Source organism: Mobula birostris, chromosome 22, assembly GCF_030028105.1.
Source record: "Mobula birostris isolate sMobBir1 chromosome 22, sMobBir1.hap1, whole genome shotgun sequence".
In the NCBI taxonomy this organism is placed as follows: domain Eukaryota; kingdom Metazoa; phylum Chordata; class Chondrichthyes; order Myliobatiformes; family Myliobatidae; genus Mobula; species Mobula birostris.
Window position 1 is genome coordinate 47,795,433 of NC_092391.1, and position 12,783 is coordinate 47,808,215.

Genomic DNA, 12,783 nt, shown 5'->3' on the forward strand with positions numbered 1-12,783 from the left:
GAGTTGTAAAGTTTGATGGCCACAGGCAGGAATGACTTCCTATAACGCTCTGTGTTGCATCTCGCTGGAATGAGTCTCTGGCTGAATGTACTCCTGTGCCCAGCCAGTACATTATGTAGTGGATGGGAGACATTGTCCAAGATGGCATGCAACTTGGATAGCATCCTCTTTTCAGACACCACCGTCAGAGAGTCCAGTTCCATCCCCACAACATCACTGGCCTTACTATCCCCTCCCTGCTTCCCCTCCCCCACCCCTTTATCTTTACCCTTACTGGTTTTTTCACCTGGAATCTAGCAGTCTTCTCCTTCCCACCCTTCCCCCACCTTCCTTATAGGGCCTCTGCCCCTTCCCTCTTCAGTCCTGATGAAGGGTTCCAGCCCGAAACATTGACTAATCGTTTCCACAGATGCTGCCCGACCTGCTGAGATCCTCCAGCGTGTTGAAAGCATCCACTGTACTCTTTTCCAAAGATGCTGTCTGGCCTGCTGAGTTCCTCCAGCCATTTTGTGTGTGTTGCTTGTGTAAGGGGGTTTTGTCTGTTATGTTACTGCGTAGGCTAATTAAAATGGCTTCTTTGTTATGTTATACTTGGGAATGCTTCTTTGTTATGTTAAACGCTGAGAAAGTTCTTGCGCTAGCAGCTTGTTTTGGCTTAGAGTGGGATAAGATTATGTTACGAACCAATTGGGATAGTTGTTATGTTTTTGGTGTATTTGAAGATACTGTATGAGCGGGGTTTTGGGGCAGAAGGCGGGAGAGAGAGAGACAGAAGATGGACCAGGTACTGTGATGTCCGCTAACGGGGTCAGACACCGAGCAGGGCGTTCGGCGAGGAGAGGAGACGGAGACAGACTTGTGTGGAGCATCTGGTCGACCACCGTTGTTGGTCCCAGGCGGCCGGTCGAGGTGGTCCGAAGGGTCGCAGGGTGAAGATGAAGGGTCCTGAGCTCCAACTGTTTGTGCATGAAGAGATTGAACTTTGATAAGTGTGGCGCCTTTTATTTTCCTTTTATATTTTATTCTCTATTAATTATATAGTTCCAGTAATATCTATAAACTGTAAATCATTTAATCGTATCTGGTGTATTGTCTGTTATTTGGGGCGGGGTGGGGTACATCACACAGCATCCACGCAAACTTATTACCCAGTTTGCCGGGGCCAAGGGCTGTTTCCCTAGACGACAGCGAGCCGAGCGACCCTGAGGCTGGCCGGGGGGGGGGGCTGCTACACTTAGATTTCCAGCACCTGCAGATTTTGCCTTGTTTGTTAAATTATGAGGAACGGCTTCCAAAAGACAGACATTTTCCTGTAATTTACAACGTTAAAACTTCCATTAAATCAACTTTCCAGGAAACATAGCTGGCTCAGCCAAGTGAATATCCTCACTACAAAAGCAGGTTATTAAATGAGAATTCAGTGACAAATTATTTATCTTCTAATTCTACCAAGGCTTTGCATCATCTACAAAGCACAAATTGGGAATGGTGCAGAATATTCTTTGCTTAGATGTGTACAGTTCATACACACAAAAAAGAAATCAATAACCTCAGTACAATTCAATTAAAGTAATTTACCAGGGCTACTTCGACATCACCTCCCAAAATAACAATCCCTACTACTGAAAAGAATAAGGGTTGCACCTGCATACAAATACAATCATCTCCAATTTTCCCTTCAATGTTGCACACCTAGATTAGAGTAATTGATAAAAACGTTACAAGACCATAAGATGAAGGAGCAGAATTAGGCCACTTGGCACATTGAGTCTCCTCTGCCACTTCATCATGGCTGATCCATTTTCCTCTCAGCCCCAATCTCCTGCATTCCCCGCTTCAACCTTCATGCCTTGACCAATGAAGAATCTATTAACCTCTGCCTTAAATATGCCCAGTGACTTGGCCTCTACCAGCCACATGTGGCAGTAAATTCCACAGATTCACCACTACCCATCTAAAGAAATTCCTCACTTCCATTCTAAATGAATGCCCCTCTATTGTGAGGCTGTGCCCTTTGGTCCTAAACCACCCCACCACGGGAAACATCCTATCCACATACATTCTATTGAGGACTTTAAACATTTGATAAGTCTCAATGAGAATCTCTCCCCCCCCCCCCGCAAAGTCTTCTGAATTCCAGTCAGAAATGATCCAGAACCATCACTCCATCCTCAAACAGTAACCCATTCATTCCCAGAACCATTCTTGTGAGCTTCCTCCGAAACCTTTCCAATGTTAGCACATTCTTTCTTAGACAAGGGGCCCAATACTCCAAATGAGGGCCTACCAGTGTCTTATAAAGCCCCAGCATTAGTTCCTTGCTTTTATATTCTAGTCCTCTTGAAATGAATGCCAACATTGCATTTGCCTTCCTCACCACTGACTCAAGCTGCAAATTAACTTTAAGGAATCCTGCATAAGGAGTCACAAGTTCCTTTGCATCTCGGATTTTTTCCAATTTTCTCTCATTTAGAAAACATCTATGCTTTCATTTCTTCTAGCAAAGTGCATGACTATACACTTCCCAATGCTGTACTAGATCAGCCTATTCTCCATCTACAACTCCCTGTTTCCTCAACACTACGTGTCACTCCAACTATCTCTGTACTGTATTGTCTGCAAACCTGGCCAAAAAGTCAACAATTCCTTCATGCAAACCATTGACATACAAGGGAAAAAGCAGTCCCAAACCAGACCGCTGTGGAACACTGCTAGTCTCTGGCAGCCAATCAGAAAAGCTCCCTTTACTCCCACTCTTTGCCTCCCGCCAGTCAGCCAATCATCTACCCATGCTCATACCTTTCCTGTACCAGGGACTTTTAACTTGTTAAGCAGCGTCATGAGCAGCACCTTGTCAAAGGCCTTCTGAAAATCCACGTACACTACATCCATAGACTCTTCTTTGTCTATCCTCCTTGCTATTTCCTTAAAGAATTCCAACAGATTTGTCAGGCAAGACTTCCTCTTAAGGAATAATGCTTGACTTTGGCCTATTTTATCACCTGGCTCCAAGTACCCCGAAACCACATCCTTAACAATCAACTCCAACATCTTCCCAACCACTGAGGTCAGACTAACTGGCTTTTAATTTCCTTTCTTCTGCCTCTCTCCCTTCTTGAAGAGTGAAGTGATATTTGCAATTTTCCAGTCTTCTGGAACCATGCCAGAATCTACTGATTGTTGAAGATCATTAGTAATGCCTCCACAATCTCCTCAGCACCTAATTCAGAACCCCAGGATGTAGACCATCTGTTCCAGGTGACTCATCTACCTTCAGACCTTCCAGTTTCTCAAGTACCTTCTCCCTAGTAATGGTACCTTCAATCACTTCTGCCCCGACACCCTTGAAATTCCAGCATACTGCTAGTGTCTTCCACAGTGCAAAATATTTATTCAATTCTTCCTCCATTTCCTTGTCCCTTATTACTGCCTCTCCATCATAATTTTCCAGTGGTCTGATATCTACTGTCATCTCTTTTACTCTTTATATAGCTGAAGAAACTTTTGGCACCTTTTTAATATTATTGGCTAGCTTACTTTCATATTCCATCTTTTTCCTTCTTTACAATCTTTTTAAATTGCCTTCTGTTGGTTTTTAAAAACTTCCTAATCCTCTAACTTCCTACTATTTTTTGTCCTATTATATGCTCTCTCTTTGGCTTTGACTTCTCTTGTTAGCTACAGTTGCATCCTCCTGCCTTTAGAATTCTACTTCTTTGGGATGTATCTATTCTAAACCTTCCAAATTGCTCCCAGAAATTCCAGCCGTTGCTGATCTGCCATCTCCCCTGCAGGTGTCCTCTTCCAATCAACTCTGGCTAGGTCATCTCTCCTTCCTCTAAAATTCCCTTTGTAAATACATTGTTGCTTTTCATGCCTTGTGACGCATCAGGTAGCATTTTTGCCATTTCCATAGCATTTGACTTTTTTTTTAAATGAGGCTGAGTTTAATATTAACAATATTCTTGTGGACCGACCGACCCGGGGGGGGGGGGGGGGCGGGGCGGGGGGGGGTGTTACTCACAACCGGAATATAGGTGATAAGTCATTTATAAGTGGCTAATAAATTCAATTTCGTTTCTAAAGGGGATTATCTAACAAATTTAATATTAAACACACAGCGCATATTTTCCTCGCATGAATGTAGTGATAAGTGAATTATAACAGTGGTCCCAAACCTCCGGGCCACGGGCTGATACATTGCCGTGAAGAATGCAGCGGTACAGCAGTGGTCGGAATGCACCCAGCCCGTCTTTAGGAAAAAATGCCAATATAAACAAGCTAATCGATTAGGTGCTGCCCGGCACGTAAATGCCGGCCCAGATCAGAGGCGACGCAATCGGCAATCGTCTCTGATCTGGGCCGACATTTATGTACCAGGTGGCACCTAATTAATTCCGTTGTTTATTCGGCTTTTTTTTTAAAAAAAGGATGTGCTGGGTGCGTTCCGGCCACCGTTGTATTCTTCGCAGCCCGGAGGCTGGGGACAACTGAATTATAAGTCACTTACAAGTCAGTAGCATCATAACATTTTAAGTAACATTTGGCTATTAAACACACAGCACATATTTTCCTTGTATGAACATATAAAATCATTACAACACACCAATGTTGCTGAATCAGTGGGAGCCCTGGGCTTGTTTTCCTGCAATAACACGGTCCCATCGAGGGGTGATGGGAGACAGCGATACTCGAAGGGGGTTCCTTATGTCCTGTCTATTCTGCAATTTAGTTTTCGTTGCATTCATGACAGAAAACTCCACTTTGCAGTGATATGATGTTGGAAATGGAAGCAACGTTTTCAGTGCTTTCATGGCTATCTCAGGATATTCAGCCTTGACTTTGATCCAGAACGCTGGCAGAGATGTTATGTCAAACATACTTTTCAGCCCATCGTCATTTGCAAGCTCGAGGAGTTGAACTTTTTGCCACGCTGACATGGAAGATTCACCGGAAACATTCACAAATGGGTCACGGACCCATTCCTTTGCACGTCTTGGGTCATTTGCGTCTTGGGTCACTGATGACCTCGCGTGTGTTAAAGTTTAACAGTGGGCGTGACAGGGAATGAGGAAAGGTGCAGCTGACTCATATCGTTTCATATCACCAAATCATATCGTTTCCTCACGGCCCGCGGCCCAGTGGTTGGGGACCGCTTCCCTAGTGGGCTCAACCACAAGCTGCTCTAAAAAGCCATCTTGCAGGCATTCTATAAATTCCCCCTCTTGGTATTCAGTACCTGCTTGATTTTCCCAATCTGCCTACATATTGAAATCCCCATATGACTATTGTAACATTGTCTTTTTGACATTCATTTTCTACCTCCCTTTGTAATTTGTGGACCACATCTTTGCAGCTGTTCAGAGGTCTATATACAAGTCTCATCAGGGACTTTTTACCCTTGGTGCTTCTTAGCTCTACTCACAATGATTCTATACTTCCTGATCTTATATCACCTTGCTGAGGATTTGATTTCATTTTTTAGCAACACAGCCACCCCAAACCCTCTGCTTACCTGCTTGTCCTTTTGATACAATATGTATCCTTGGATGTTAAGTTCCTAGCTATAATTGTCTTTTAGCCACAATTCAGCAATACCCACAATGTCATACATATCAATCTGCAACTGTACTACAAGTTCATCTACCTTATTCCATATACTGTATGCATTCAAACACAGCACTTTCAGTCCTGTATTCATCACCCTTTTTCAGTTTTGACCCCTTTTACATTGCAACGCATCCTGTTAACTACATTTTTGCCCTAGCGTCAGCCTGCCCTTGCTAGCAGTCTTACTACACACTGTCTCTGTTTGTAAACCAATGACTTCATCCTCAGCACTGTCAATCCAGTTCCTATCCCCTGCCTTATTAGTTCAAATCCTCTCAAACAGCTGTACCAAACCTGCCCACAAGGATATTGATAAAGTTTTCCCGTGTTCTACCTAGCTCCCTGAAATCTCTCTTCAGGACCTCCTCACATTTCCTACCTATGTTATTGGTGCCAGTATGTAACAAGATTTCTGGCTGTTCACCCCCTCCGTTTAGAATGTTGTAGATCCAATTCGAGACCCTGGCACCTGGGAGGCATACATACCATCCGGGTCTCTCTATCGCATCCACAGAATTTCATCTCTATTCCTCTAACTATGAAGAGGTACAGAGGGAAAAAAAGTCATATCTCAATATTTCAGATCAAGACCCTGCATCAGTGGAGGCAAAGTCTTTTTGAAGTAGAGGTTACAGAACACAGAAGGGAGGCAACCGTTGCCGTTGACCGAAGATATTACGGGATGACGGACAAAGCCACATGTATGAAGCTAGTTTACAAATTTGTCACTGGATAGTAGGCAAAATGCTTCGCTCCTGTTCTTATTTTCTTTATGGCCTCATTCAACTATTTACATGTAACACCTTTAATTGGTATTCTGTATGGTACATGTGAAAAAGTAGAGTGTAGGATGAAATGCTGCATGTTATATGATTAAAACAAGGTTTTAACATGGAGATACACACACATATACCAGAGCAACTCAACAGGTCAGGCAGCATGCATGGGGGAAATTGAACAGTCAATGTTTCGGGCCAAAACTCCTCATCAAGGCTGGAAAGAAAATGAGCAGAAGTCAAAATAAAAAGGTAGGGGAGGAGGGAAGAGACCAAGCTAGCAGGAAGTAGACAAATCCAGATGAGAAGACATGGAGATTGCTGGCTTAGATTTCTCGCATGAGTAAGACTGTCCAGACATGCAGTCCTTAAGATCTATTACACTGGAAACACTCACACACAGGATACTGACTTTGAAAACCTTTGATTGAGAGCCTTTAGCTCCTAAGAATGAACATTTCCAATAACCTGCCTTGATCCAACCACACTGATGTCATGGCCAAGAAAAGTTATCAATACCTCTACTTCCTTGTTAATGCCCAAACAACAAGGACACATTTTTCTTTTGTTTAAACAACTTTACTTTCAATGTCTTCCTTCAATAACCAAGGGCTGCCATCTCTACATCCACCAATACCTCTTTTCCTACACACATGCATAACAGGGAGAGTGTGCATCCTAGTAGATATTTACATAGTCCAAATTTACAGAACTCAACATTCCTCACGAGGCCAAAAAAATTTGGCATGTCCCCATTGACCCTTACTAATTTTCATCCATGTGTCATAAAAAGCACCCCATCTGGATGAATAATGGCTTGGCATTACAACTGCTTTGGCCATGACTATAAGAAACTGCAATGTTGTGGACACAGCTCAGCACATTATGGAAACTAGTCTCCCCTCCATGGTATCTGTCTGTCTCCACTTCTCATTGACTTAGTGAAGCAACCAGCATGATCAGGGTGAGGCTTTTCATTCCAGAGCAAAGAAAATGTCCTCCTTCTTCAAAGACAGGGGCTTCCCTTCCACCACCATCCACACTGCCCTCAACCGCATCTCTTCCATTTTGCGCATGTCTGCCCTTGCCCCATCCTCCTGCCACCCCACCAGTGATAGGGTTCCTCTCGGACTCACCTACCACCCCACCAGCCTCCACATCCAGCAAATAATTCTCCATAACTTCCGCTATCTCTAACAGGGTCCCACCGCCAAGGACAGCTTCCCTCCCCGCCACTTTCTGCAGGGATCACTCCCTACACAACCCCCTTGTCCTTTCGTCCATCCTCACTTCATCTCACTCCTGGCATTCATCCTTGAAAGCGGAACAAATACTACACCTCCACCCTGTCTAACATTCAGGGGCTCAAACAGTCCTTCCAAGTGAGGCGACACTTCACCTGAGAGTCTGGTCGGCATCATCCGCAGGATCCAGTGCTTCCGATGCGACGTCCTGTACATTGGTGAGATCTGGGATAGACTGGGAGACCATTTCACCAGGCACCCACGCTCCGCCATCAGAAAAAGTGGGACCTCCCAGTGGCCACCCATTTTAATTCCACTTCCAATTCCGACATGTCAGTTCATGGCCTACTGTACTGTCGCGATCGCAGGTCTGGGTAATCTCCAACCTGACGGCATGAACATCGATTTCTCAAACTACTGGTAATGCCACCTCCTCCCCTTCACCATTCCCATTTCCTTCCCTCACCTTATCTCCTAACCTGTCCATCACCTCCCTCTGGTGCTCCCCCCCCTTTTCTTTCTTCCATGGCCTTCTGTCCTCTCCTATCAGTCTCTCCCTTCTCCAGCCCTGTATCTTTCACCAATTACTTCCCCAGCTTTACTTCAACCCCCCCCCAGTTACACCTATCATCTTGTGTTTCTTCTTCCCCTGCCCCCAGCTTCTTACTCTGACTCCTCATTTTTTTTTCTCCAGTCCTGATGAAGGGTCTCAGCCCAAAACGTCAGCTGTTGATTCTTTCCCATAGATGCCACCTGGCCTGCCAAGTTCCTCCAGCATTTTGTGTGTGTTGCCTGGATTTTCAGCATCTGCAGATTTTCTCTTGCTTGTAATCAACCCCCCCCCCCCCCCCAATCCAGACATTCTATCTTCTCACCTCTCCCACAGGAAGGTACAAAAGCCTGAAAGCACACACCACCAAGGTCAAGGGCAGCGCCTATGCTGCTATCAAACTCTTAAATGGACCCCTTGCACAATAAATTGGACTCTTGACCTAACAAGTTACCTCGTCATGATCTCATTGTTTACCTGCAGTGCACTTTCTCTGTAGCTGCTACACTTTATTCTGCATTGTTAGTGTTTAATCTTGTTCTACCTCAATGCACGGTGTAATGGTTTGCTCCGTAAGACCAGTAATTACACTGTATTTTTGTACATCTGACAATAATAAACCAATATTTATTGAAACCCAAAAACTTGTGGGGCACAACAAAGCTCAAAGCAAACCCGAACAACAGTTACCTAATTATCACATCCAAGCACCGTGCACCTGAAAGGAAATTCGATCCATCGCCTAGTAACGCCTTCACGCTGCTCATTTCCACAGCACTCAGCCGATCGATGAAAGAGATCAGCAAACACAAAAGGCAGCACTCAAAATTGTGGACAGTTTCCCTTACCTTGTACACTTTAGAAAAGAACCCACTTCCTGCCAATTCGGAGCTGAAGTTTTCCCAGAACTCCAGCTTTCTGACAGCAGTTCGGAGTTTCTGCCACCGATCCACGCGGTAGTACGAATCGGATGATTCCCCGTAGAACGGTGATGTTGGGCTACTGGGCTCATTGGAGATTATCTCAGTCTCACACATGATAGTAAGGTCTACAACGGGGGGAAAAAATCAGTAAAACATTTAAGGTAAAGAAGGCAGCTCTAAAGTACCATTACAAATGCAGAGCGTGCACTGTTCAGTACCTATCATGACTTAACGCAAAGCACGAACGTCGATTTCCTGAGTGGAGCCGGCTGACCGCACTAGCTCTGAGCAAAAGCAACGCCGACTCTGCACACTTGCTCTGCCCGCGTTCAGATAGGTAATCTCCCTAACTGTGATTATCCAACAGCCAGGCAGCGACACCCCCACCCCCTCAGGTATTCGTGCAACGTGACCGAGACAGGTGGGTGGGCCAGAACAGATTCCACCCGGGAAATCCTGACTGGCGGCAAAGCCACGCCCCTCGGCTCCGAGACCAGTTAAAGCCGTCAGCATTTGCCCAAGCTTCTCAACATTTCTGACAATCGTCGTATTTTTATTGTGTTTCCGTTCATATTGTGTTTATGAGGCAAAGATAGAGTGGATAACAGCGACACTCCCCCCCCCCGCCCGTGCGGAAATGGCTAATACAAGCGGCTGTAATTTTAAGTCAATTAGTGAAAAGTATAGACAGAATGTCAAAGGTAGTTTTGTTTTACACACACAAAATGTTGAATTTGTGGAACACACTTTCTTCAGTGGTGATGGAGGCGTATACATTAGGAACATTAAGTTATGTGGGAGGGAAGGATTAATCTTACAGTTATTAAAAGACTGGCACAACATCATGGACCAAAGTGCTTTACCATATTATGTTAAAAATGTCAGAATTTCTATAATCATGTTACAAATATGTTTGATTGTTGAAATCTCAACAACACTGTTGCTATCTATCCAGATACACCCATTTGTGTAAATGCACCGCCCCATACAAACAAAAAAATCTTCTGAGACCTGCATGATTTTTTTCATAGATCAGGTTGCATTCTGGTAAATATGCCAACGGAACAAAATATTTCTCAACGTGTTCTGTACACACAGAGAATAGTTTAATAAAAACCACCATTTCCTGCAGTGAATGAACTCAGTGTTTGCAAATGTGCCGGACAGGTACACACAGAAAGGTTCCATTGTCAGTATCACCATGAGAACTGTTAGCCTAAATACATTCGATTGAGCTTATCCAAGAGGCAGAGTTCGTACCTGCCAGAAGAATTAATACAGAACTCTTGGAGTCCAGCCGCACTATGTATATTCTGCATCGTTCCGCACTACATGCATTTGTTTTGGACAGATTTAAAATGAACAGCATAAAACACAGCTAAGGGGACAATTACAAGCAAGAGAAAATCTACAGATGCTGGAAATCCAAGCAACACACACACACAATACTGGAAGAACTCAGCAGGCCAGGCAGTATCTATGGAAAAGAGTAAATAAATAGTTGACGTTTCAGGCCGAGACCCTTCATCAGAACCTCTAACAATTCTAAGGTTACCTCCAACTGGAAGCCACCTCAAAATAGTATCACATTCTTACAAACTTTAATTTATATTTCTAATAAAATCATAGCCTCTTTATTAATTTTAAAAAGTGAGGGATAATTGTCTAAAGCCTTCCTTTTTTTCCAGTTTGAGGCTCATGAAAAGCTGACAGGACACCTCGAAGTTTCCAGCTAACAATGTTAAAGAAATAGAACTTGCAGTAATGCCACCTCCCACAAACCACTGCAGTGCAGTCCTCAGACATTTGTCTCAACTTGGACAATCTTATGAGTAACGGGCCTAATTAGCATTGAAACGATTGCAGCGTAAACTTCTCAGGTTTGCTAAGATTTCAAGCAAATCATGTTGTCACCATGGAAGTACAGTATCTCTTTAACTCCACCGGGGATTCCCACACCCACCCCAGCAGTGCGAAATGAAAAAAAGTAAGCACCTTTCATATTCATGCATTTTTCTTTCATAGGAATATCATTAACCCACAGTCCAACAAGCCTGACTCTAAAACAAATTACCAGTAAATATCAAAGCCAGATATCAGAATGAATGTGAACATTAACTCTGCTATGGCTACAAAGTTGAGCAGTCTTCATTTCAGTTGCTTGCAGTGTACAAAACTAAATACAAGTTCTCGCCAGCAACAAGTTCAGACACAAGAGAAAAAAACAAAACAAAGATTACAATAATTAATGTTCATTTATTAATTGATATAGTAGGAGGACATAATGCTCAAGCTTTCACTGGAGTATATACACTGTTGCCCAAAATTTGTAGTTAGCAGATGGAAAGTTATCCAAAGCTATATTTCTTCAGCGGTTTGAAGGGGACATGACTGTGCAAGCATGTGAAGATCAGCCAGTGAGAACAGCGGAAAGAGTTTAAAAAGAAGATAGATTTACAGAGTGGGCGTCGGAGAAGCGGGCAACTGAGTAGAGGGAGACCGAGTAGGAAGGCTTTGTCTCAACAGGGCTTCAGTGATAACGGGTCGAGGCCAGGTAGGATATATGTTTAAAATAAAGACAGAAAGGATGTGCGTCAGGCCGCTTTTCTGTGCTCAGTGTCAGAAGCGGGAGGTCCTGGAGACTCCTGGCCTCCTGGACGACCACATCTGCGCCAGGTGCGTCGAGTTGCAGATCCTTAGAGACCGGGTTAGGGAACTGGAGCTGCAGCTCGATGACCTTCATCTGGTCAGGGAGAGTGAGGAGGTGATAGAGAGGAGCTATAGGCAGGTGGTCACACCGGGGCCACAGGAGACAGAGAAGTAGGTACCTGTCAGGAGAGGGAAGAGCAAGAAGCAGGTACTAGAGAGTACCCCAGTGGCTGCCCCCCTTAACAATAAGTATTCCTGCCTGAGTACTGTTGGAGGGGAATCGCCTACCTAGGGGAAGCAACAGTGATCGCGCCTCTAGCACAGAGTCTGGCCCTGTGGCTCAGAGGGTAGGGAAAGGAAGAGGATGGCAGCAGTGATAGGGGACTATATAGTTAGGGGGTCAGACAGGTGATTCTGTATACACAGGAAAGAAACACAGATGGTAGTTTGCCTCCCAGTTGCCAGGGTCCGGGATGTTTCTGATCGCGTCCACGATATCTTGAAGTGGGAAGGAGAACAGCCAGAGGTCATGGTACATATTCGTACCAATGACATAGGTACGAAAAGACAGGAGGTCCTGAAAACAGACTACAGGGAGCTAGGAAAGAAGTTGAGAAGCCGGACCTCAAAGGTAGTCATCTTGGGATTACTGCCTGGGCCACACGACAGTGAGTATAGGAATAGAATGAGGTGAAGGATAAATGCTTGGCTGAGGGATTGGAGAAGGGGGCAGGGATTCAGATTTCTGGATCATTAGGACCTGTTCTTGAGCATGTAGATATTAAGGAACAGGATGTGCTGGAGCATTTGATAAGTTGGATATTCTTTGTGATTTTTATAAATGACCTGGATGAGGAAGTGGAGGGATAGGTTAGTAAATTTGCTGATGATACAAAGGTTGGGGGTGTTGTGGACAGTGTGGAGGGCTGTCAGAGGTTACAACGGGACACTGATAGGATGCAAAGCTGGGCTGAGAAATGGCAGATGGAGTTCAACCCAGATAAGTGTGAGATGGTTCATTTTGGTAGGTC

General features: G+C 44.4%; 1 protein-coding gene across 4 annotated transcripts in view; it reads right to left on the minus strand.

Annotated features, from left to right (window-relative positions):
* Positions 1-12,783, minus strand: part of LOC140186186 (dual specificity testis-specific protein kinase 2-like) — a 120,175-nt gene that overhangs the window by 78,422 nt on the left and 28,970 nt on the right. For 2 of the 4 annotated variants that reach the window (XM_072240131.1, XM_072240129.1), the window contains exons 1-2: positions 9,322-9,559; positions 9,029-9,228 (exon numbers count right to left, since the gene is read on the minus strand). In XM_072240131.1, coding sequence (XP_072096232.1) covers positions 9,029-9,192 — 164 coding nt within the window. In that variant the 5' untranslated portion in view covers positions 9,193-9,228; positions 9,322-9,559. Of the gene's footprint in view, positions 1-9,028; positions 9,229-9,321; positions 9,560-12,783 lie in introns of those variants that run through there. The other 2 variants (XM_072240132.1, XM_072240130.1) reach the window with 1 other exon arrangement.